Source organism: Hemitrygon akajei, chromosome 16 (genome assembly GCF_048418815.1).
Source record: "Hemitrygon akajei chromosome 16, sHemAka1.3, whole genome shotgun sequence".
Classification (NCBI taxonomy): Eukaryota; Metazoa; Chordata; class Chondrichthyes; order Myliobatiformes; family Dasyatidae; genus Hemitrygon; species Hemitrygon akajei.
Window position 1 is genome coordinate 49929936 of NC_133139.1, and position 27865 is coordinate 49957800.

General features: G+C 40.4%; 1 protein-coding gene across 6 annotated transcripts in view; it reads right to left on the reverse strand.

Moving 5' to 3' along the window:
- eps15l1a (epidermal growth factor receptor pathway substrate 15-like 1a) overlaps nucleotides 1–27865 on the reverse strand; it is a 487464-nt gene that overhangs the window by 263002 nt on the left and 196597 nt on the right. For all 6 annotated transcript variants that reach the window (XM_073068849.1, XM_073068851.1, XM_073068850.1 and 3 more), the window contains 2 exons: nucleotides 17780–17852; nucleotides 13920–14081 (listed from right to left, as the gene is read on the reverse strand). In XM_073068849.1, coding sequence (XP_072924950.1) covers nucleotides 13920–14081; nucleotides 17780–17852 — 235 coding nt within the window. The remainder of the gene's footprint in view (nucleotides 1–13919; nucleotides 14082–17779; nucleotides 17853–27865) is intronic.

Here is a 27865-nt window from a genome sequence, read left to right on the forward strand (position 1 = left end):
TTACATTCCTCTACATCTCAAAGCTCTGTCGCCTCTCATTGTTTAGATATTCAGGCTCTTTATTTTTCATGATAAAATAGACTGTTCTACATTTTCCCACTTCATATTCCATTCACCAGATCTTTGCCCACTTATTTAACCAATCTGCATGGCTTTGTCCACTTCACAGCTTCCCTTCCTATCTACCGAACAAACCATACATTTGGTGTGCAAACCATTTACACTCAGACCCTGCACAGCGCCAATTTATTACAATGTGGTTATTCAATTCTTTATTGAAAAATTTTTAATGACAAAAAATCATTCTAAACATTTAAATCTTCTTAAAACGGCCATCATTACAGTAAACATTCAATCTGCCAATGAGAGCGCTTTATATACGCTTTGAGACACTCACTGCCAATCACATATTAGTTCACACTCTGCCTCCCTACATACGTAAACATTCTTGCTCCCTGGCCAATTTATCCCATTTTTTTTTCACCCATAATGTCTGGAAAACAGCCGTCTACGCCCAGAGAGGGTAGTACATCCAAGATGTCTAGGGAAATAATTAAAATGGATGTGAAACTGCAAATGATATGACGTTTGGAAGCTGATGAGCGTCAGGTTGATGGTTGCGCCTCTTTGAAATTGGCTACATGTGATGATCTGAACAATTATAAAAAATGCAGACAAGATAAAAGCTTCTGCAACAACAACTTCTAAGTTATCACCAACAAAGGTGACTCATTCAAGGAATCATTTGCTTGACAAAATGGAAAACAGACTAAATACAGTATATACATGGATGACCAAACACAACAAAACATGCTCCTAAGCCAGATGATAATAATGGGAAAGGCAAGAAGCATCTTCAATCATATTCAAGAAGAAGAAGGAACATCAGTAACATTCACAGCCAGCGGAGGTTGGTTTGATAGATTGAAACAGCACAGTCAGCTCCATAGCATACGTATCTCTGATGAAGCGGCTAGTGCAGACAGCAAGCCAGCCCAGGATTTTCCTGCAACACAACCCAAGATTTTCCCAAGCTCGTCTTCAACATGAATGAAACAGGTCTATTTTGGAAAAGAATGTCTTCTCCTACTTTCATCTCCCAAGAAGAGTAAGATGCATCTGGGCTGAAGGCTGCAAAGGACCAGTTAACTCTCTTGCTAGGAAGCTACGCTTGTGCATCACCCTGAACCACCACAAGCAATGAAAGGCATTTTAAAGTCAAGTCTACCAGTGATTTGGAAATCAAACAAGAAAGCCTAGGTGACAATTGATGTTTTCCAAAATTGGTTTGTTTCACATTTTTGTCCAGCAGTGAAGCAATATTGTAAGGAGCAGGACCTTGAACCTAAAGCACTGTTGGTGCTCGATAATGCCCCAGCTAAGAAACATGACACACTAAGTGACACACTGAGAATCATGACACGCTTCGGACCTGCATTCCTGTAGTTTACCTTCCACCCAACATCACTTCATTACTCCAACCAATGGATCACGAAGTAATATCAAATTTTAAGGCCTATACCTTTGTTGTACATTCAGGCAACTTGTAGAGGAAACAAAAGGTCAAGACAAACAACACACCAGGTAATTTTGGAAAAGCTATGTCGTGAAAGCTGTAGACAATATCAGAGCAGCCTGGGATGAAGTAACTTCAAAATACATGAACGGAGTGTGGAAGAAGCTATGGCCACAAGCATGCAACGATGTCCTAAGATTTCAGGCGGAACCAATCATCCAAAATATTGTTGAACTGGCCAGTGAAGTGGGATTAGAGGATGTTAATGATGACGCTGTTGAAGAGTTACCGCATTCTTATGGTGAGAGCCTTGATAACAAAGAGCTTTGAGAATTGGCAGAGCAACGCATCCTGGATGACTCAGAGGACACAGATGGAGAAGAGGGAACACCAGCAAGAAACCTCATCACAAAACTCCTCAGCATTAACGTTACCACGATTGCACAAATCATGAACCAGTTCATTGATAATGACCCTGACCGGGAGAGAAGCAATAAAGAAGGCAAAGAGAGGTGTTCTCAACATGACTTCTTAGTACAAAAAACTGCTACATGGGAGGAAACTTAAGAAAAGGCAGTCAAATCTCGACGCCTACTTGAAGAAAAAGCTAAAGTTAGAGGAGGATCCATAGCCTGGTGCCTCCCCTAAGATGTAACCACCACCCGTTTCCCTCCACTGCTGCTGTGATGTGTTGCTGCTCCACTGATGTACAGGTTAGGCCTATTTGTGAGTTTGTTACTCTGTGAATTATTATGTATACATAAAACAATATATCATATATCTCAGGTGAGAATTTTTTTTAAATGAGGCAAATATATCCATATAATCCCCACATAGTGCTGATTTACTCTGAGGAAAGCATCTTCAGCATTAAGTGCTGTCTGAATGTTTGCAAATTATAAAAAGTTGAGGCTCCGGTACCAGTCACTGCGATACCAACATTTACATAATATCGCTGTTTCCTGTTCATCAATCTTCCATCCAGTGTTACCTACATTAGCCTTCTCCTCCTGGAAGCCTAAATGTAATTCCCCATCATCCACAACACATATTACTTCTTCAATTAATTCCAATAAATTACCCAAACAAATGGCAATTTGAGGGAAGAATACTGAACCAATGATGGAAAATTGCTAAGGATATCTAAAAGAACAGATGAAAAAGTGTAAACAAGAATAAAGGCAGGATGATGTTTTGTATAATTTGTTGGAAGTTAAAATAAAAGCTCTGTTCAGTCAGCAATGTCAAACTTTTCAATTTATCACAAAAGGGTAATTGTAGATTGAGTTCTGCATAGGTACAAAATTAAAACCCAAGTTGAACCTGACTAACCAAGGTAAATCCTATTCCAATCCTACAAGAACACAACTCCCTTTCATTGATACTTTTCTCAATCCATCCCAATCATCAGCAAGCATCCTATTCAGACTCTCCAAAACTCCCATGACATGCATGCATGCTCACACACACAACCATGCCACAGGAGGGCTCCCTTGAGTTCAAAATTTTAGAAGTTTGGTTCCATATACTGAAGGTATTTCTTTACCATTTCAGTTAAAGAAAGATTAAGAAACAACCTCATTACACATATTTTTTTTTAATATAAAATACAGGAGCAGAATAAGACCATTTGGCCGATCGAGTGTGGACTGCCTTCCAATCATGACCGATTTTTTTCTCCTCTACTTTTTTATTTATTTAGAGATACACCACAATAACAGGACCTTCAGACCCAATGATCCCACCCATGTGAACGATTAACCTACTAACCCATACGTCTTCGACATGTGGGAGGAAACCAGAGCACCCAGAGGAAACCCACACGGTCACAGGAAGAATGTCCAAACACCTCAGTCAATGGTGAATTCAACTTGGACTTCATAATACCCACTGGCACTGTAATAGCGGTACTATTTCTCCTATCAAATAAGCTCATCTCAGGCTTCCAGCTGCATACAGCTATCAATTAAAACCAACATTTCAATGACAAACTCTGCCATCTTCATCAGAAATGATGCACGGATATGTCTAGTTTAGTGGTAGTCCATCGCTCCAGATTGGTTAGTCCTCATTCAATCAGGTTTCCGCTCTCTTACCTTGTTTACAATCAAATTCCAGTTCTTAGAGAGCTGCTTCTTTGTTAAAATTCTTTCCCTCTAGTTTTATTTCAATGGCTTCCTTTACCAGGCGGTTCCAGTACAGCAGTTTTGTGCCATCAAAGTCAATCCTATGGCCATTGAGAATGCAATGTTCTGCTACTGCTGATTTCTCCAGGTAACGCAAACAGATACACCTCCTGTGCTCCATGATACGGGTTTTCTGGCTGATATACTCTACGCTGCATTCATAGGGAATCCTGTAAACACTAGCTGACCTGAGTCCAACGTTATCTTTGACCTGCATAAGCAAAGATTTGAGCTTCCTTACAAGTCAAATCAAGTCGTCACTTTTTATTGTCATTTCGACCAGAACTGCTGGTACAGTACACAGTAAAAACGAGACAATGTTTTTCAGGACTATGGTGCTACATGAAACAGTACAAAAACTACACTGAACTACGGGAAAAAAACACAGAAAAAAAACTACACTAGACTACAGACCTACCCAGGACTGCATAAAGTGCACAAAACAGTGCAAGCATTACAATAAGCAAGACAATAGGTATAGTAGAGGGCAGTAATTTGGTGTCAGTCTAGGCTTCGGGTATTGAGGAGTCTGGTGGCTTGGGGGAAGAAACTGTTACATAGTCTGGTCGTAAGAGTCCGAATGCTTCAGTGCCTTTTCCCAGATGGCAGGAGGGAGAAGAGTTTGTATGAGGGGTGATTAGGGTCCTTCATAATGCTGTTTGCTTTGCGGATGCAGCGTGTAGTGTAAATGTCTGTAATGGTGGGAAGAGAGACCCTGATAATCTTCTCAGCTGACCTCACTATCCGCTGCAGGGTCTTGCGATCCGAAATGGTGCAATTTCCAAACCAGGCAGTGATGCAGCTGCTCAAGATGCTCTCAATACAACCTCTGTAGAATGTGATGAGGTTGGGGAGTGGGAGATGGACTTTCCTCAGCCTTTGCAGAAAGTAGAGACGCTGTTGGGCTTTCTTTGCTATGGAGCTGGTGTTGAGGGACCAGCTGAGATTCTCCGTCAGGTGAAAACCAAGAAATATGGTGCTCTTAACGATCTCTACCGAGCAGCCGTCGATGTTCAGCGGGGAGTGGTCACTCCGAGCCCTCATGAAGTCAACAACCATCTCTTTAGTTTTGTTCACATTCAGAGACAAGTTGTTGGCTCTGCACAAGTTAGCTGCTGCACCACCTCTCTGTATGCTGACTTGTCATTCTTGCTGATGAGACCCACCACGGTCGTGTCATCGGCGAACTTGATGATGTGGTTTAAGCTGTGTGTTGCAGCACATTTGTGGGTCAGCAGAGTGAACAGCAGTGAACTGAGCACACAGCCCTGGAGGGCCCCCATGCTCAGTGTGATGGTGTTGGAGATGCTGCTCCTGATCTGGACTGACTGAGGTCTCTCAGTCAGGAAGTCTAGGATCCAATTGCAGAGAGAGGTGTACAGGCCCAGTAGGCTCAGCTTTCCAATCAATTTCTGAGGAATGATTGCGTGGAATGCTGAACTGAAGTCTGTGAACAGCATTTGAACATACGTGTCTTTTTTGTCCAGGTGGGTTAGGGCCAGGTGGAGGGCAATGGTAATGACATTGTCTGTTGAACAGTTGGGATGGTATGCGAACTGCAGGGGGTCCAGTGAGGGGGGCAGCAGGGTCTTGATGTGCCTCATGGTGAGCCACTCGAAACACTTCATGATGATGGATGTGAGTGCAACGGGACGGTGGTCATTGAGGCAGGACACTGAAGACTTCTTCAGCACGGGGACAATGGTTTGTGGATGGTATTAATCCAGTAGTTTTTCAGGATCCTGGCTATCCTTCCAGAAACCGTGGAAATATAGGGAAAACAGGGGTAGCAACGGGTTCCTCCTCATTGTTAGGTTTCCTGTTCTTTCTTCGTCAGACCTTTTAAAAGCCTAATTGATTTCCTTGTAGCCATTCTGCAGTAATGTCATGTGTAATCATCTTATCTCCTTGTGGAGACTCTCCGGGTCTGAAATAGTTCTCATACAGCTAATCAAAGTAGAAAGAACCACTCTGCATTGACAGGCATGATGGTGGTCGTTATTGTTGAGGTACAAGTTCATCTGAGTGTATTTCCAATAGATGCCATGTCTGAGGCTACTGTCCATTTCCATTGTACAAGAATGTCCAGGACCAGGAGCCAACCATCTTTCTCCATCTCCATCGCGAATTGAATGGTTGAATGTATACTGTTCAAATGGCTGTGAACTGTTGGAGTGCCTGGAATCCATGAGGCAACACTACGAAGGTGTCACCGACGTATCTGAAGAAGCATTTGGGGTGTAAGGGTGATGAACTAAGAGCTCTCTACTCCGAGTCCTCCATGTAGAAATTAGCGAAGTCCAGCAACAAGGATGATCCAATGATCATTCTGTCCATTTGTTCATGGTAGCTCCCCTTATTATAATACGTTGATGTAAGGGTCAATTGTACCCTTATCAAACCTTGACCACAAGAATACCAACCTGTCCTTAATGTGAACTCTCATGAACAGGGGCACCACATTGAAACTGACTTTTTGCAGCTGGACGTTGGTTTTCAGAGAAGAATGGTTGCCTCCTGTTCCTGGACATTCTAATACAACGGAAACTGGACAGTACCCTCAGACAAGGCGACTATCGAAAACCCACTCGCATGGACTTGTACCTCAACAATAACAGCCAATATCGTGCCTCCAAATGTAGAGCCATCCTTTCTACTTTGAAAACTATTTTGGACCCGGAGAGTCTCCCTGAGGAGATGATTATGCACAACATTCCTACAGAAAGGCTACAAGGTGAAAGAAATTAATTGGGCCCCTAAAAGGACCAACAGAAAAACCAGGAAGCCTAACAACAAGAAGGACCCGTCGCTACTGCCTGTCTTCCCTATATTAGTCCATAAGACCACAAGTCAAAGTAGCAGAATTAGGGTATTTGGTCTATTAACTACTCCAGCATTCAATCATGGCTGATCCTTTATTTCCCCTCCTGAGCCCCACTCCCTGTAACTTTTGATGTCATGTCCAATCAAGAACCTATCAAGCTCTGCCTTAAATACACCCAATGACCTGGCCTCCATAGCTGCCTGTGGTAAGAAAATTCCACTAATTCACCACCCTCTGACTAAAGAAATTAGTCAATGGACGCCCTTCTATATCCACCATGGGAAACATCCTTTCCATATCTACTCTGTCTAGGCCGTTCAACATTCAGAAGGTTTTATCCTTCTAAGTTCTAGTGAGGACAGATCCACAGCCATCAACCGTTCTTCATATGATAACCGTTTCATTCTTGGAATCATACTTGTGAACCTCCTCTGAAATCTCTCCAATGCCAGCACATCTTTCCTAAATGAGGAGCCCAAAACTGTTCCCACTTCCCAAGGTGAGGCCCCACCAGTGCCTTATATAGCCTCAGCATCACATCCTTGCTCTTGTATTCTAGACCTCTTGAAATGAATGCTAACATTGCATTTGCCTTCATCACCACTGATTCAACCTGCAAGTTAACCTTTGGGTGTTCTGCACAGGGACTCCCAAGTCACTTTGCATCTCAGATTTTAGGATTTTCTCCCCATTTAGAAAATAGTCTGCACTACCAAGTCCATGACCATGCATTTTCCAACATTGTATTTCATTTGCCACTTTCTTACCCATTCTCCTAATCTATCCAAGCCCTTCTGCAGCCTACCTGTTTCCTCAGCACTACCTACCACTCCACCAATCTTCTTAGCATCTGCAAACTTGGCAACAAGACCATCTATTCCATCAACTAAATTGTTGATATATAGCATAAAAAAGCAGTTTCAACACTGACCCCAGTAGAACACCACTAGTCACCAGCAGCCAACCAGAAAAGGATCATTTTATTCCCACTCACTGCCTCCTACTGGTCAGCCAATGCTTTAACCATGCCAATAACTTTCCTATAGTACCATGGGCTCTTAACTTGGTAAGGAGGCTCATGTGTGGCATCTTGTCAAAGGCCTTCTGAAACTGCAAATATACAACATCCACTGCATCCCCTTTATCTATCCTACATGTAATCACCTCAAAGAATCCCAGCAGGTTCGTCAACAAAATATTCCCTTAAGGAAACCATGCTGAATTTGTCCTATCTAGTTCTGTGTCACCAAGCACTCCACAAGCTCATCCTTAACAATTGACTACAACATCTTCCAAACCACTGAGGTCAGGCTAACTGCTCCAAATTTCCTTTCTGCTGCCTTCCTCCTTTCTTAAGGACTGGAGTGACATTTTTAATTTTCCAGTCCTCTGGCACCATGCCAAAATCCAATGATTTTTAAAAGATCATTTCTAATGCCTCCACAGTCTCTACCATTATCTCTTTCAGAACCCCAGAGTACAGTTCATCTGGTCCAGGTGTCTTGTGTACCCTTGGGTCTTTTAGCTTTTTGATCACAATCTCCCTTGTAATAGCAACTGCACTCATTTCTCTTCCCTCACACCTTTCAATATCTGGCACATTTCTAGTGTCTTCAACAGTGAAGACTGATACAAAAATACTCTTTTATTTCAGCAACCATCTCCTTATTCACCGTCATTATTTCTCCAGCCTCATTTTCTAGCAGTACTATATCCACTCTCATTTCTCCTATATTTTTTATATACATACTTGAAAAAGCTTTTACTATCCACTTTGATATTGCTTGCTAGCTTGCTTTCATATTTCATCTTTTCCTTTCTAATGATTCTTTTAGTATATATTTTTAAAAGCTTCCCAAGCCTCTATCTTCCTGCTAATTTTTGCTTTGTTGTATGCCCTCTCTTTTGTTTTTACTTTAGCTTTGACTTCCCTTATCAGCCACTGTTGTACTATTTTGCCATTTGAGTATCTCTTCGTTTTTGGATTACATCCTGCACCTTCCTCATTTTTCCCAGAAACTCGCGCCATTGCTACTCTGCTATCAACCCTGTCAGCATCTCTTTCCAATTTCCGTTGGCCAACTCCTAACACCACTGTAATTCTCTTTTACTCTATTGCAATACGACTCTGTCAAGACTTTGCTTTCTCCCTATCGAATTTCAAGTTGAACTCAATCATATTGTGATCAATGCCTCCTAAGGATTTTTTTTTACCTTAAGCTCCCTAAAACACCTCTAGTTCATTAAATAACACTCAGTCCAGTATAGCTGATAGCCTACTAGGTTCAACAACAAACTGCTCTAAAAAGCCATCTCCAAGGCGTTCAACAAACTCACTCTCTTGAGATCCATTACCAACCTGATTTTCCCAATCGAACTGCACGTTGAAATGTCCTAGGACTATCATAACATTGTCTTTTTGCTATGTCTTTTCTATTTCCCGTTGTAATCTGTGGTCCACATCGCAGCTGCTGCTGGGAGAACTGCTATTGGGTTATTTTACCCTTGCAGTTTCTTAACTCAACCCACAAGGATTATTATCTTCCAATTCTACTTTCTACTGATTAGATGCCATTCTCTACCAGCAGTGCCATGCCACACTCTCTGCTTACCTTCCTATTCCTCTGTTACAGTGTATAACCCCCACCAATACAACGTACTTCCATGGTTTCTGGAAGGATCACCAGGATCCTGAAGACACACTGGAATAATGCCATCCACAAACCCGTAAGGAAGCTCAAATTATAGCTTTTGCAGGTCAACGATGACCTGGAACTCAGGTCGATTGACATTTACAGGATCCCCTGTTGATGCGGAGCTGCCTATATTGGCCAGATGGTGGAAAACCATATCAAGGAGCACAGGAGGTGTATCCATTTGGGTTACCCGGAGAAATTGGCGGTAGCAGAACACTGCAATCATAACGGCTATAGCATTGACTTCACCGGCACAAAACTATTGTGCCATGCCAATGGCTTTTGGGAACACCTGGTTAAGGAAACCATTGAAATAAAACTAGAAGAAAAGAATTTTAACAAAAAAGGTGGTCTCGCTCTAAGTAAGAACTGGAATTCAATTAGAGTAGAAATGGAAACCTGATTGGATTCGGACTAATCAATCAGGAGGGACAAACTACAAAGTATAAATACCACCGGATTAGACATGCCCAGGCATCATCGCTGATGAAGATGGCAGAGTTTGTCAACAAAATGTCAGTTATAATTGATACCTGTACCCAGTTGGAAGGCCAAGAAGAGTTTATTCATCATATACACTGGGAAAGCATTAGATCCTATTTCTTGTCTTTTTCCTGTAACCCTTAACCACCCTTATTAATCAGGAACCTATCAATTTCTGCCTTAAATACACCCAACCGGTTTACATACATGCAATAGAACACTACTTAATGCATTGTCGATTTAAGAATGAAAAGGCAATGTACGGTTTACTCTTGTAAATATTTTTATTATGCATAAAGTTTATTTTAATATATAAAATAAAACACCTAATCCCTTTGTGGCAATGAATTTGACAAATCCACCTCCTCATCTCTGTTCTAAAGGAACTTCTCTAATATCTGATGCTGTGGCCTCAGATTCCAGACTCTTTCACCAATGGAAACATCCTCTCCACATTCACTCCATGCAGTTCTTTCAGTACATGGTAGGTTTCCAATGAGATCGCCCTCATCCTTCAGAATTCTACCGAGTACAGGAACACAGCCACCAACTGTTCCTTATAGATTAAACTTTCATCCCAGGATCACTCTTGTGAACTTCATCTGGACCCTCTCCAAGTCCAGCACATCTTTCCTTAGATACAAAGTCCAAAACATCTCATACTATTCTAAAACAGTCCAACCAATGTCTTTTAGAGCCTCATCAGTACATCATTGCTTTTGTATTCTAGTCCTCACAAAATGAATGCTAATATCTCATTTGCCTTCCTGATAACCAACACAGGCTTCACGTTAACATTTAGGGAACCCTAAATTAGGACTCACAAGTCCATTTGCACCTCTGATTTCTGAATTCTCTCTCCACTTAGAGGAAGTCTGACCTTTTATTCTTCCTACCGATGTGCACAACCCTTTACTTCCCTGCACTGTATTCCATCTGCCAATTTTTTTGCCCACTCTCACCACCTGTCCTAGTCCTTCTGCAAGCTCCCTGCCTCCACAACACCAACTGTCCTTTTATCAAGAAGGCCACCTACGTTTGTATCATCTATAAAGTTGGTCACAATGCCATCAGTTCCTTCATCCAGATCAGTAATGTACAAAGTGAAAAGTTATGGGGTCCCAACACTGACCCTTGAAGAACTCCACTAGTCACTGGCAAGAATCCTGAAGAGGACCTTTATCCCCACTCTTAGACTTCTGCTAGTTAGCTAATATTCTATCCATGCTAGTACCTTAATTCTAACACCATGGGCTCTTATCTTGTTTAGCAGCCTTGCTAAAGGCTTTTGAAAATCCAAGAAATAACATCTGCTGACACCCCTTATTCGAATCTGCTTATTGCCTGTTCCTCAAAAATTTCAAAGTTAGTTAAGCATGATCTTCATTAACAAAACTGTATTGTCTTCACTATATTTTTGGGTAAACAGCCCAAATCTTTTTTAAAAAAATATTGCAGGTCCTCAGCTGGATCTGAGTTTAAAATTGGAGAACCTAAAGAAACTAAACTAAGATAAGAATTTACACAATGGGCAACTATCCCACAACCTGATCATTCAAATATTCAATATCCTAGAGTAGCTATAGTTGCTGTTGAAGAAGGGAAGCATACATAACATGCTGTAAGGTTTCACTGATAATGTAATGGTTTCTCTGTAGCAGCAACGTTTGGGTTATGACTTGAGATAATGGGGTGTGGAATGCTGTTGTTCTTGCTTGTGAGTCTGGAAGAGAGAGTTTCACAGTCTTTTGCCGGGGAGAGATGAGGAGAGAAGACACAAATGGAGAGAGCTGGTAGACCGCCGGACGGGGTGGATTTGGAGCAAGGGTCCGAAGGGCAGCAACAATCGGTAGAGGTCAATGGTGGACGACCGGCTTATCAGTGAGCTCCAACATTGCGCAATAGACTGATTCATAAGATTGGGCCCTTTTCTCTTTTTTTTCATTTTCTTTACTAACCATATAGTCAAAGTAAGAACTACAAAGCTTAATCATTTAATCGCATATTGTGTACTATTTGTTATTTCGGGGTACTGATTTGTAACAGGGGACCCATCGTGCAGCATCCACCCAAATGAGATTTAAGTTTGGCTGGGCTGGGGGTATCATCCCCTATACTAAGCCGCTATATTGAAGGGAGATCTTCTCAGACAGGCTGTTAAAGCTGGTAGGATAAAATGAGTTTCAATTTTCATCTCACTCTGACAGTTAAGTTTGAAAAAAGTTCCATTCCCCAGCCCTATACTCTTTAACTTAATAAAAATAAAATTTACAATAGGAAAAATAGATGAGTAAGGATTCTGCACACACTCTGAATCAGTCAATAAACCTGCCAACTTAACCAGAAACTTTGATTTTATTCCACCATCTTGCAATGGTTAATATGAAGAGAACATGCAATACTACAGGGAAAATTCTTCAAACAAGCTGAAATATGTGCACATTTTTTTTGGAATGGCGTAAAAAATGCAACACTCTTAAGGTTTATCTGGGAACGCAGCCACACCGCTGCGAGTTAATAGCTGACATTTAGAAATGGACAGAAAAACATTTGTACGAAGGGAGTGGTCTACCTCATGGGGAAAGGAAAACTGGCTGCTGGGCAACTGCTGAACAGCGCTGATGGTGGCCATATACAAAGCAAAAACCAGGACCACCCTATCCTCTCCTCCAGTTCACACAAGCTGCCTATTAAGACAGAGGGCATGTGGAAACAATGTTTTGAAACTAAATTACACACTCACTGATTTATTGGTAGAATATTCCTAGCATGCTTGGGTTCGAATTGCAGCTGAACTAAGTTGGAAGGAACGATGCAAAAGCAAGTTGTTTTCTTCAGCGTGTACAGTAATTCTATACATGGAACAGCTGGCTGGAAGAATTACTTTGCTTCAACAGTCTCAAGGGAATCAGTCAATAATACAAACCACACAACTGGACCTTAAGTGGTTTACAAAGTCATTGGAACCAGATGCTTGAATTAATTCAGATAACTCCCAAACCATTTTTCAATCCAATCCTATTTTCTCTTCTCCAAATTTAAAATCTTTTGACCTTTGCTGGGGTATAACTTTTCCAGGACTGCATGTATAGTAGTACCCCCCCCCCCCAAAAGGTGTTCATTCCTGATAAATGAACCTGGACAACAAGGGCAATGGACTATTTAAGCAAGCACATTGGCCGAGTGGCATTACAACTGACAACTTCATATGGATATGATGGAAAAAATCCAAAATATACTCAGATTGTAGGCATCACTCAGAGATCAGGTGACTAACAAAAATCTGACTCATTGACAGTCACCTATAAATATTGTGGAATACAAAAGTCATTATTTTTGAACCATTATATTTACTGTAACCATGGTAGATGGCTCCAAATCAAACTCTCCACCTGACATTTTTTTCTGTTGAAATATGGACAAGTTTGCACTATGTACATTTAGCCAAGTCAATGTGAACTGTTCCTCACACTGCTGTTTTGACCATTCCAAAAGCTTGTGAACAACCCTCTTTTTTTTCCTAATCTGAAAATATCCAATCCTACTGACAGTTCTTTCGCTATTTTAAAACATCACTGCTTTTACTGAGTTTCCTTACACCATTCATTTTCTCCCTGTATTTGAATCAACCCTTAGAAATGTGGAGTAATGTATTTACAAAATCAATGATTTTTCAGAAAGTCAATCATTGCTTTAATAATTATAAACCAAATAAATAATTACAAATGTGTGGACAGAAAGGCTTGAATTTTTCTTTATTTTCCTTCTTCCAAATGAACACTCAAATCACTTGATCATTTTTGATAAAATGATTTATTATTAAAATTATTTATTATTTCTCAGCCTCTGTTACTGTAGGTATTACCTTTTAATCTCAGCATAACATGCTTCATTTATGTAAAAAAACTGGCACAAATCCATTACAGCCTGGAAATCAAAAGATCTTGACATGGCCCAAAACATTACACTACACTTCGGGAGAGATTCAAATACCCAACTCAAAAGTGAAAGCTCTAATATCCTGATAGGAATACAAGGGGAAAAAAAATCAGTGACTCCTTTGATTGTTCAAGCCTAAGCTGCCACTGCACTGAACATTCCAAATATATTGTTTAAAAACATTTACTGACTAAATTGATGGATTTTGATATTAGAAGTCCCACTCACTTCAACCACTTAATGATATCCAGGTCTTGTGCTTTTCCTGTTCTTACCGTCTGGTTCTCCTCTTGACACTTCTGCCGGATATCATTCAGCATATCCTCAAGTTTGGCCTTCTGCTGGTCCATTTCATCAAGTCTGTCCTGGGCAGCCTGTTTCTGAGACTCCAACTCCTGCAGGTTGTTGTTTTCTCTATCCAAGTCATTTTGAAGTTCCTGCCAACAAAAAGAATAACCTTCACTCAGATAACCATACCCATAATGAAAACACTCAGCCCCAGATTCAAATTAAGACAGGCTTTCATCATATAAGTCACACAGCAACAATACATACCTTTAAAAACAAGCTATTCCAAATATTTAAACTTCTTGCAATTACAGATAGTTCTGTTATAGTGCGATAGTTAAGTTCCCAAGAAACCCTGTGTTATAAAAAGTCGCATTATAGCAGAACAAGCTGTAGTTCCTTACAAAGCAAAGATAATTTTAGGTTTTCAAATTGTGCTAAAACAAATGAGAAATATTGCTCCCTAATCAGAAGGTAAGCTCAGAGTAATTTAACAACCGTAGAGGTATTCCTTTGATAAACCTGCCAATGAATAATTCTAAGGATGATCAACACATTTTATACTTATATAACCATATAATAATTACAGCACGGAAACAGGCCATCTCGGCCCTTCTAGTCCATGCCAAATGCTTACTCTCACCTAGTCCCACCGACCTGCACTCAGCCCATAACCCTCCATTCTTTCCTGTCCATATACCTATCCAATTTTACTTTAAATGACAAAATCGAACCTGCCTCTACCACTTCTACTGGAAGCTCATTCCACACAGCTACCACTCTCTGAGTAAAGAAATTCCCCCTCGTGTTACCCTTAAACTTTTGCCCCCTAACTCTCAACTCATGTCCTCTTGTTTGAATCTCCCCTACTCTCAATGGAAAAAGTCTATCCATGTCAACTCTATCTATCCCCCTCATAATTTTAAATACCTCTATCAAGTCCCCCTTCAACCTTCTACACTCCAAAGAATAAAGACCTAACTTGTTCAACCTTTCTCTGTAACTTTGGTGCTGAAACCCAAGTAACATTCTAGTAATTTTATTTGTAATAATTATTTGTGTAAAGACAAATTTAATAGCAGATATATCTAGTCCTTCTGTACTCAGATCTCCCTCTGATCTTTCTATTGACCCAGAATCTTAATTGTTCACTTAAAAACAGTTCCAGCTTCAGCTGAATTGTAATTTGAAATCAAGCTTTAGACTGACCAATCAGGTGGCCTGTTTCTGCTCCTGTTTTTAAAGATTAAGGCATGGGGGGAAACTTTTTGCTCTCTCCCCATCCCCCACCACAGAAAAATGAATGTTACATCCACTTGAATGCAATCCTGGGAAACAAGAGCTCAGGGAAAGATAAGCAGACAAATAGAATATGTACTCAGCAAAGTAGACAAGCCAATTTCCTTTATTCCTTCGACTACTTTATTACCCGAGGAAGCTGATTACAGCACATATCTCAAAATGAACAAAATATGTTATGCCCACGCCATCCAAAACAGTCAACTATTCTTGAAAAGAATTTTTGCTTTCTTGGAAAGTAAAAGCTCAGTGTTCTGATAGAAATGCAGAAAAGAAATTAGGGTGCCAAACCTGTTGAATGCTTCCAATAGTTGGCATTTTATTGCAGATTTCCAGCACATTGTGTTTATTTGATTTTTAATTTTATTTATTTTAAGGTAAGTATTGCCAGCAAACTGGTCAAGCTCTCTATACTGTATGTTTTTTTCCAATATATGAGGTCATTTGTATCTGTCTGAAGACAGAAATTGAATCCCATTTCAATATCTCATCTTAAAAATGATTTTGCTGGACAACATAGTTTTCCTTTTGTATTGCACTGAAATACTGATCTATATCATGTGATCAAATTATGGGACTAGGGCTTGAAACTATAATCTTCTGACTCCATTCAAGTCAACAAATGTAGAAATCAGGTGTGAACTTAACAAAGTTACAGTATGGGAGTAAATGAATGCTGGACAGCCAAAGAAGCATGCAGTAAGTAGTTCTACAACCAATGTTTTACATTAAACTTTTGCAGTCTTACCATTACTACCCATGAGTAATGGTAAAGGAAGTGCTAAGTTCTCAGTGACAGCACAGTCCAGTATACAGTCACCATAGAGAATGCTGAAATACTTACAACCTTCTTCAGCTATAAGTGTTGAGTTGATGTTCCATCTTGGCATCTTCCTAAGATCTTAGCCATCAAAGTCACCAGTGGTCAGCAATTCAATGCACTCCACATGATTAAATACACCAGCAGCAGCAAAGGTAATAAAACTATTAGTGTCTTCCCAACAATTTGGAAAATTGCCCACAAACCAGGCGTTTCCAATCTACTAAAAACCTCCAAACAGTCAATCAGTAGCAATTGATAACAACTGTCTTTGACATACTATCAGACAGAATATATGCAACAACAATGTATTCAGTTTTGCGGTTTTCCTGGACCTCCATAGAGTTGAGATCTCACTATAGCCTTAGTCCAAATGTTGACCAAAGAGCTGAGATCCTGAGGCAAGGTGAGAATGATTGCCCCTTATATTTGACACAAAGACTCCTGGTAAAACTACACAATGGGTCCCAAAGGGAAATGGTCCAAATGTTGGAATCATAATTCATACAAAGGAAGAAGGCCGTAATTGTTGGAGGTTAATCACACTCTCTCCAGAGTACCACTACAGGAGTTCCTCAAAGCAATGTCCGAGGTCCAACTATCTCCAGCAAACTCATCATTAATCTTCCTTTCACCATACAGATACCGTGACTATAAATGAAAGGAAAAAGCATGCTCCGATGCTTCAAAGCCTTTCCAACATTAATTACACAAATCAGAAGTATGCAGTTCCAAATCATTCAGGTCAGCTTTAAGCATATCTTCATCACAAGCTGACATAAGGGAAGAGTGTCACCTGCAAGTTCCCTTTCAAGTCATAAATTATTTGGACCCAAAAACATATCATTGCTTCAATGCCTGGAGATAAATCTTAGAATTCCCTACCCAACAGTACCATGAAACTATCATCATCAGAAGAACTGCAGAAGTTCAAGAAAACAACATATTGTTTTCTTCTAGAGGCAATCAAGGATGGATAAAAGATGTTGATCTTCCCAGCTATGCTCTCACTCTACACATCCAGTGTCTCACCACTGAGGAAATTCGACATAATTATGGGAAACATTTCCCAGAAAGAAATAAAAAAAAATCTGAGGAGAGTTATAAATACAGCAGTATTCTGTCCTAGAAAAAATAAATTACAATGCAAATCTGTATTCATCTGTAAAATCTGTATTAGGTATTTCAAGTAAGGGGAAAGGATAAATGGTGTACTACAACTCACCAGAAAGAAGAATGGCAAGCTCAGTACAGTAAGAGAGAGTATTACATGGCCATAACAAAGGATGAAGGCTAGAAGTGAGAAATGGATAATCCAAGCAGATTTAATTGTACTCAGCACGAGAGGCTTCTAACATGTGCATAGTATTTAACCTCAGCCAGGTTCAAAACTAATTTATCAGTAAAACAAATACTGTGCAAATTGAAGAAGTTAAAGCCCTGCCAAAACATCTGTTAATTTTGAAATATTTATGATTCTATTCTTCCTCAGTACCTTGTTCCTTGTTTTATATTGCCTTTGGAAAAGGGCACCAAATGATACTTCCGGTTAAGGTTAATGTTTCACAGCTAACAGTCAGAGTTCATCAGATTCCCTTAATGTCTTGCCTGGCTCAGTGAGATTTCTGCTAAGAGTTCTCAAGGCCTTAAACAATATCCTTTAAATTCATGACTGCATGAAACTCAATACATTGAAGGCATTCAGCTTCATAAACACAACACACTTACCTGTACTTCATTAGTTTTCTGTCTGATGGCCTCCTCTTTCTCTCGGATGTCCTGCTCCAGTATATACTTCTCCCTGTAACAAACAGCAGTACTCTACATAGCCATAAGCGTTTAAAAATGAATTATTGTTTCAAAAGCATATACAGTGGAGCCAGTGTTTAGACTGTAAACAAAGATTAAATAAATCACAATGAAATTTTATATTCAAGTGCTGGGACTGAACTAAATAAATCATTAATTCTTGGATGAGGACCAGCAATGAGTGGCAAGAGCTGCTTCCAGAAAAATAGTACTCTTATCAAGCAGTGTCAACAAAAATTTATAAAAGCGAAGAGGATGTAGCTAGCAGGATCAATAACAGGAAGCAAATGGATGTGGAATACTTAAATTTCCTGAAGGAATATGTTACAGTGTCACACAAGATTGTTCATAGGGGATTTGGGATAATAGTGAAGACAAGGGATCAAGAAGTAACTTGATCACTTTCAGGGTGACAGGATGTAAACAGTGGATTACAACAGGATCAAGTCTCGGGCCTCAGTTGTTTACAGTCTACAAATGAATTCAATGAGGAAACAAATTAGAAAGCAAATAGACTGTTAGTCTTTAATGCAAATGGGTCGCTATATCCGAGTCGAGATGTATTGCTACAACTGTACAGGGCTTTAGTGAGATCAAATGTAGAATAGAGTATACAGTATAGCAGCTGCGCAAAACATTTGTTGAAGAACCAGATAATAATTTGTTTCACTTCTGAGGATCATGCATATGAAATTCATTCTACTAAATAATAACTCATCTCTTCATGAAATAATTTTAATTTTCTTTCATGTATCTGTTCCATTTGAAGTTGAAAATAATACAGTATCCTCCAACACCTGCAGAGAATTTACAACGACATTACTTATCTTCTATATTGCTTACTGTGAAAACACAAATAAAGTTTTTATGCACTGGAATATGTTCATATATGTGTTTAAACCTATGAAACAAATAAAATAAACTGTAAGTTGATGAGAACGTTGAGTGGCAGCATTTAAGATGAATGTAATAAAACTGATATAAAATGTTAGATTAAAGCAAGAAATAGAAGTAGGCTGTTCAGCTCGTCACATCTTCTCCACCATTCAATAAGATCATGAGTGAGCCTTTACCTCAATACAACCACTCTCCTATAATAAAGTCATAATTCTGTGTATCCTATAATATCCTTTCATTTCTGTGACTGAGCCACCATATCCCTTGAGTGCAGAAATATCGAAGGTTTGAATGAAAAAACATCTAAAATGGTCAGCCCCCCATTATGAAATTATGTCTTCTAGTTATAGACACCACACCCTGTTCAGCTTTTAAAGACTTCCTACATTCCAAGGAAAATCACCTCTCACTTTTCCTAAAGTCAAGATAGTTTAGGCCAAATTCTTCCAGCTTTTTTTTTACAATTCAGATTATCTGAATTTGAAGAGCTTTGCTTTTTGAATACTTTACATTAAATTGACATTGATTTCTTTTGAGTAGATTGCCAAACAACATGGAAAGATCCTTCATCATGACAAGTTCCCAATTCAAGCCACTGAAAAAAATTGAGCTTGAAAAGTTTAACTTTATCCACTATATGGCACAAAATTTCCTTTGCAGCCTAATTTCTAGCAAACTACAAGTTTTCTGAACACTATACACTCCAGCAACATTATACACTCAATGGCAACTCCATTGGACCATAAGACTGTAAGATATAGAAGCAGAATTAGGCCTGTCAGCCATCAAGTCTGCTCTGCCAGTCCATAATGGCTGGTCCCAGATATCACTCAACCCCATACACCTGCCTTTTCGTCATATCTTTTGATGCCCTGACCAATCAGTAAACTATCTATTTGCACTTTAAATATACCCATCCTCTTGACCTCCCAGTTGTCTGTGACAGAGCTTTCCACAGATTCACCATCCTCTGGCTAAAAAAATTCCTTCATGCTTCTGTTCCAAAGGGTCACCCTCAATTTTGAGGCTGTGCCCTCCAGCTTTGGAAACCCCCACCATAGAAAACATCCTCTCCACATTCACCTTATATAGTCCTTTCAACATTCAATAGGCCTCAATGAGATCACCCCCACATTCTTCTAAACTCCAGTGAGTACAGGCCCAAAGCTGTCAAACGCTCATATGTTAACCCCTTCATTCCCAGATTCATCCTTGTGAACTTCCTTTGGACTCTCTCCAATGACAACACATCACTTCTGAACTATATGGCCCAAAATGGTTGACAATACTCCGAGTGCAGCGTGACCAGTGTCTGATAAAGGCTCAGCATTATCACCTTGCTATAATGTTCTATTACCCTTGAAAATGAATGCTAACATTGTATTTGCTTTCTTTACCAGACTCAACCCATAAATTAACCTTCTGGGAGTCTTCCACAAGGATTCCCAAGTCCTTTTGTATCTCAGATGTTTGAATTTTCTCCACATTTAGATAAGAGGCTGCACTATTGTTTTTACCCAAATGCATTATCATACATTTCCTGACACTGTATTCCATCTGTCACTTTTTTACCCATTCTTTCAATTTGTCTGTCCTTCTGAAATTGTATTGCTTCCTCAGCACTACTTACCTCTCCACTCATCTTTGTATCATCAGCAAACTTTGTAACAAAGCCATCAACTCCATTATCTAAATCACTGGCAATGTGAGAAGTAGCGGTCCCAATACTGACCCCTGAGGAACATCACTAGTCACTAGCAACCAATCAGAAGAGGCCCACTTTATTCCCACTTGCTGCCTCCTACCTTTCAGCTATTCCACTCTCCATGCCAGCATCTTTTCTGTAATGCCATTGGACGTTCTCCTATTAAACAGCTTCATGTGTGGCACCACATCGAATGTCTTCTGAACATCCAAATAAATGACATCCGTTGGCTCTTCTTCGTTCAGCCTGCTTGTTACTTTCTTGAAGAGCTCTAACAGATTTACTAGGCAAGACTTTGCTTTACAGGGAAAAACTAAGCTGATTTTGACTTATTTTATCATTAGTCTCCAAGTACCCTGGAATCTCATCCTTAACCATGGCTTCAAACACACTCCCTATCACTGAGGTTAACTCAACTAGCCTATAATTTCCTTTCTTTTACCTTCCTCCCTTCTTAAAGAGTGGAGTGACATTTACAATCTTCCAGTCCTCTGGAACCATGCCAGAATCAAGTGATTCTTGAAAATTCTTTTTTTTTTGTCTATACTGCACCAACCGCCACCACTGAGCTATAAACGTGCAGGAGCAGTGTGTGGTTATGTGCCTTGTTCAAGGACACACACGCTGCTTCGGCTGAGGCTCAAATTTACGATCTTCAGATCGCTAGCCCAAAGCCTTAACAACTTGGCCACATGCCAACACGCCCAATTCATGACCAATGCATCTGCTACCTCTTCAATGTCCTCTTTCAGAATTCTGGGATTCAGTCCACCTGGTCCAGCTGACTTATCCACCTTTATACCTTTCAATTTGCCTAGCACTTTTCCCTTTGTAATAGCAATGGCACTCATTCCCGCTCCCTAACAATCACAGACTTCTGGCACGCTGCTAGTGTTTACATAGCAAAGACTAATGCAAAGTATTAAGTTCATCTGCCATTTCTTTGTCTCCCATTACTACCTCACCGGCATCATTTTCCAGTTGTCAATATCAACTCTCACCTCCCTTTTACTCTTTATATAACTGAAAAAAATGTTAGCATCCTGCTTTATACTATTGATTAATTTACCCTCGTATTTCATCTTATCCCTTGTTATGGTTTTTGATTAGTTGCCTTTTGTTGGATTTTAATAAGTTGCCAATCATTCAACTTCCTACTTACTTTTTCTACATTATATGCCCTTTCCTTGGCTTTTATGCAGTCTTTAACTTCCTTTGTCAGTCATGGTTGCCTACCCCTGCCATTTGAGAACAATTTCTTCTGTGGGACATATCTATCCTGCGCCTTGTGTACTATTTCCAGAAACTTCAGCCACCTCTGTTCCACCATCATCCACGCCAGTATCACCCTCCAATCCACCTGGGCAAGCTCTTTATATGCCTCTGCAATTCCCTTTATTAATTGCAATACTGAAACATATGACCTATGCTTCTCCCTCTCAAACTGCAGTATGAATTCAATCATATTATGATCACCATCTCCTAAGAGTTCCTTTACCTTAAGATTCTTATTAAAATCTGGATTATTACAAAACACCAAATCCAAGATAGCCTTTCCCCTAGTAGGCTCAAGCACAAGATTCTCTAAAAAGCCACCTCGTAGGCATTCAACAAATTCCCTCTTGCAATCTGACAACAACCTGATTTTCCCAATGTCCTTATATCCCAGTATCACCATTACAATCGTGACGTGACCCTTATTACATACCTTTCGAGCTCCCTTTGCAATTTTAACCCCACATCTTGACTACCATTTAGAGGTCTATATATGATTCCCATAATGGTTCTTTTACCCTTGCTGTTTCTCAACTCCACCCACAAAGATTTAACATTCTCTGACCCTATGTCACCTCTTTGTAAAGATGTAATTCCATCTCTTACCAATATGCCTTCCTGCCTGTCATTTCAATACAAAGCATATCCTTTTATAGTAAGGCCACAACATCATACCAACAAATCTCTAATTGTGCCACAAGTTCGTCCACCTTACTCTGAAATCTACGTGCATTTAAATACAACACCTTCAGTCCTGCATTCTTTGTCCTTTGGAATTTTGCCCCTGTGGTACAATTTAACTTTCTGCATTTGTACCCAATGATTGACTTGTCCTTCCTTACATTCATGTTACACCCATCATCTACTTGTCAACCTGCTGGCTGATCCTCAGCTCCATCATACTGGTTCCTATGCCCCTGCCATATTAGTTTAAACCACTTCCAACAGCTCTAGCAAATCTGCCCACAAGACTATTGGTCCCCCTTGGATTCAAGGGTACAGATCATACTTGCCCCAGAAGAGTTCCCAATGATCCAGAAATCTGAATCCCTGCCCCCTGATCCAATTCTTCAGCCACACATTTACCTGCTGCTTCATTCTATTCCTATCGTCACTGTCCCGTGGCATCAGCAGCAATCCAGAGATTACTACCCTTGAGGTCCCACTTCTCAACTTCCTGTAGCTAATAAAGAGGCCATTAAATGTATGCTTGTGGTATTCTGCCACTGTAGCTCATCCACTTCAAGGGGTGATGTGTTGTGTATTCAGAGATGCTCTTCTGCACACAACTGTTGTAATGCATGGTGATTTGAGTTACTCTCACCTTTCTGTTAGCTTGAACTCATCTGACCATTCCCCTCTGACCTCTCTCAATAACAAGGCATTTTCTCATACAAAACTGCTGCTTTCTGGATTTTTTAAATCACACAATCTCTGTAAACTCTATAGAGTTTATGCATGAAAATCCCAGGAGATCAGCAGCTTGAGATGCTCAATCATTCCAACTGGCACCAACAATCATTTGACGGTCAAAGTCACTTGTATCATATTCTTCCCCATTCTGATGTTTGGTCTGAAAAGCGCCTGAACCTCTTGACCACATATGCACTCTTTTATGCACTGAATAATGTGGTAATCCAGAAAAGCGGGGCTGGAGCGTGGGGCACATTATTGTGGTGGAAGGAGGAAGAATAAAGACTTGGAATTAACAAGCTATGCAAATACAACATTAAAAAAGAAATAATAATAAATAAGCAATAAAAATCCAGAATATAAGATGAAGAGTCTTTGAAAGTGAGTTCATAGGTTATGGGGACAATTCAATGATGATGCAAGTAAAGTTGAGTGAAGTTACCCCACTAACAAATGAATTCTCTGGCTTCCAGCCGGGTAGAGGTATCAACTATAACCAATGTTTCGATGACAAACTCTGCCATCTTTTTCAAGGATGATGCCTGTGCATGTCTAATGTGGTGGTATTTATACCCCGTTGTCCATCTCTCCTGATCGGTTGATCCTCATCCAGCATTTTGCTCTCCCACCTTGTTTTTTCAATTAAATTCCAGTTCTTACTCAGTGCGAGACCTTCTTCTTTATTAAAATTCTTTTCCTCTAGTTTTATTTCAATGGCTTCCTTTACCAGGTGGTCCCAAAAGCTATTGGCAAAGCACAGTAGTTTTGTGCCGTTGAGGTCAATCCTACGGCCATTGCAATTGCAGTGTTCTGCTCCCGCTGATTTTTACAGATAACCCAAACGGATACCCCTCTTGAGCTCCTTAATGTAGGTTTTCACCATGTCCTCTGTCTGGCCAACATACACTACATACGCCAGCCAACCCGAGTCCCTACTAGAGTAAAAGAATTTTACTGTTGTCTGATCTTCATCTAAGTCACAATAATAGACAAACACAATCTGCCTAAACTAATAACATAAAAACAATTATATTTTCCATGTTTTTATTGAACACATTGTTAATCATTCACAATCCAGGCTGGAAATAGTATGCGAACTCTTATATTTAATAACTGGAAGAACCTCCTTTAGCAGCAATAACCTCCACCAAACATTTCCTGTAGGTGCTGATCAGACTTGCACAAAGGTGAGAAGGAATTTTAGACCATTCTTCCATACAAAACTATTTCAGTTCATCAGTATTTCTAGAATACAAACAGACTTCTTCAGGTCATGCTACAGCATCTTAATTGAGTTAAGGTCTGGACTCTGACTTTGCCATTCTGAAACACAAATTTTCTTCTTTTCAGACCATTCTGTTGTTGATTTACTCATGTGTTTCAGAGCATTGTCTTGTTGCATCATCCAACTTCTATTAAGCTTTAAGTAATGGACCACTACCCTGACATTCTCCTGTAAAATGTCCTGATATCATTTAGAATTCACTGTTCCCTCAACGACTGCAAGCTATCCAGGCCCTGAGGGAGAAAAGCAGCCACAAACCATGATGGCCCTTCAACCATACTCCACAGTTGGGATGAGGTGCCAGTGTTGGCGTGTAGTGCCCCATTTCCTCCATAGCATTTCTGCCAAACGTTCAACTTTTGTCTCATCTGTCCATTGAACAGGATCCCAGAAGCATTGTGGAACATCCAGGTGCTCCTTTGCAAACTTGAGATGTACAGCAATGTTTCCTTTTTGGAGAGCAGTGGTGGTTTCCTCCATGGTATCCTTCCATGAATATCAGTCTTGTTCAGTGTTTTTATAGTAGACACATGAACAGAGACTTTAGCAAGTTCTAGAGATTTCGGCAGGTCTTCTGCTGTTACCCCGGGTTCTTTTTCACCTCCTTCAGCATTGTAAGTTCTGCTCTTGATGTGATCTTTCCTCGGGAGAGTAACAACAGTACTGAATTTCCTTAAGACATAGGAGCAGAATTAGGTCATTCAGCCCAATGAATCTGCTCCACCATTCCACCATGGCTGATCCCGAATCCCACTCAACTACATACACCTGCCTTCTCGTCATATCCTTTGATGCCCTGACCGATAAGGAAACTATCAACTTCCACCTTAAATATACCCACGGGCTTGGCGTCCATCGCACCTGTGGCAGTGCATTCCACAGTTTCACTATTCTCTGGCTAAAAATATTCCTCCTCACCTCTGCTCTAAAAGGTCACCCCTCAATTTTGAGGCTGTGCTCTCTAGTTCTGGATATCCCTACCATGGGAACCATCCTCTCCACATCCACCCTTTCAACATTCGGTAGGTTTCAATGAGATCTCCCCACATCAATTCCAGTGAGTACAGGCCCAAAGCTGCCAAATGCTCCTCATATGTTAACCCCTTCTTTCCCAGAAACATTCTCATGAACCTACTCGGGACTCTCTCCACTAACAGCACATCCTTTCAGAGATATGGGACCCAAAACTGTTGACAACACTCTAAGCACTGCCTGACTAGTGTCTGATAAAGGCTCAGCAGTATCTCCATGCTTATATATTCTATTCCCCTTGAAATAAATGAAACATTGCATTTGCCTTCTTTACCACAGATTCAACTTGTAAATTAACCATCTGGGAGTCTTACATGAGGACTCCTAAGTCACACTGCACCTCTGATGTTTGAACATTCTCCTCATTTAGATAATAATCCACACTATTGCTCCTTTCACCAAAATGCATTATTATACAGTTCCCAACACTGTATTCCATCTGCCACTTCTTTGCCCATTCTTCCAATTTGTCTAAGTCTTGCTGCAATCACAGTGCTTCCTCAGCACTACCTACCTCTCCACCCATCTTTGTAACATCTGCTAACTCTGCCACAAAGCCATCAATTCCATTATTCAAATCATTGACAAACAATGTGAAAAGTAACGGCCCCATACTGACCCTTAGGAACTAGTCAGTGGCAGCCAACCAGAAATGGCTTCTTTTACTCCCGCTCACTAACTCCTGCCTGTCAGCCATTCCTCTATCCATGCCAGCATCTTTCCTGTAATTCCATAGGAGTTTATCTTGTTAAGCATCCTCATATGTGGCACCTTATGTGGCACTGACTCTTACAAACCAGGAAGGTCCCAAGTTTAACCATGGACTTGTAACCATCAGAATTTTTTTGGATATTTTGCACTATGATTTCTTTCAGAGTTTTCCAAGGTTTCACTTTTTAGTCGGATTAGAAATTCCATGACTGTCTGACTGTCAAGGAGGGGCAATTAGACTCTGTTACGCAGGTGTCAAACATTATTTTACAGTTTTGAAGCATCTAGAAAAACACAGTTGCAAGAAAAAGTTTGTGAAGTCTTTGCAATTACCTGGTAATGTGGTCTGATGTTCAACTAATTCACAATAATTGACAAAAATCACAATCTGCAAAGGGAATTACAGAGACATGAGAGAGGAGCTTGCCTCATATCGGAAAAATCTCCGGGAGGAAGGCCCCGAATCCTTGGCTTTGCCTGTTGCTTGGCAGCCGGTGCCGGGGTCGAAGCGCACGGCAGAGATGGTGCTCGGTGCTCGGTGTCGGAGGGCTGGTCGGAGGCTCGAAATTTTCGTACGGACTCGGAGTTGGCTGTGGTTGGAGCTCCCAAAGTGCTGTATCGGCAAGCTGCGGCGCTGGAGGTTCACGGCAGGAAGAGTTTTTCTTCCTTCTATCGTCTGCGTGAGATAATGGGCTGTCGGGACTTTGAGACCTTTCTTTTAAACAGTGCCATGGACTGCTCTTTATCAGATTATGGTATTGCTTTACACTGTTGAAACTATGTGTTATAATTTTGTGATCTTTGTCAGTTAGTCTTTTATCAATTATAGTATTGTCTGCACTGTTGAAACTATATGTTAACTATAACTATATATAACTATGTGGTTTTGTGTAGGTCTTGTAGCTTTAGGTTTGTCTGTTGGGTTTGTAGTTCCTTTCCGGGGAACGTGCTAAGACGGTAGCGCGATATCGATACGCAGCAGCCTCTCTGGACTCTGGATTGGGGATTACCAAACGTTATGTGGTTTTTCTTGTGTGGTCTGTTTTGTGCTTTTTCGTGATATCATTCCGGAGAACGCTGTCTCATTTTTTAACTGCATTGTATTTGTGGTTTATAAATGACAATAAACTGGATCTGAATCTGAATCTTATCAAATACCTTTTGAAAATCCAAGTCAATTACATTCACTGCCTCTCCTTTGTCCACCCTGCTGGTTACTTCCTCAAAGAACTCTAACAGATTTGTCAGGCAAGATTTCCCTTTACAGAAACCATGCTGACTGACTTATTTTATTGTTAGTCTCCAAGTACGCCAACAGCTCATCCTTAATAATAGACTCCAACACTTACAACTACTGAAGTTAGGCTAACTGGTCTATGATTTCCTTTCTTTTGCCTTCCTCACTTCTTAAAGTGTAGAGTGACATTTGCACTATTCCAGTCCTCCTCCGGGACCATGCCAGAATCGTAATTCTTGAAAGATCATGACCAATGTATCTGTTATCTCTTCAGCAACCTCTGTCAGGTCTCTCCGATGTAGTCCATCTGGTCCAGGTGACTTATCCACCTTAAGATCTTCCAGTTTGCCTAACACTTTTTCCTGTGTAATAGCAATGGCACTCACTCCTGCTCCCTGACACTCTTGTACCTCCGGCATACTGCTAGTGTCTTCCACAGTGAAGACAGAT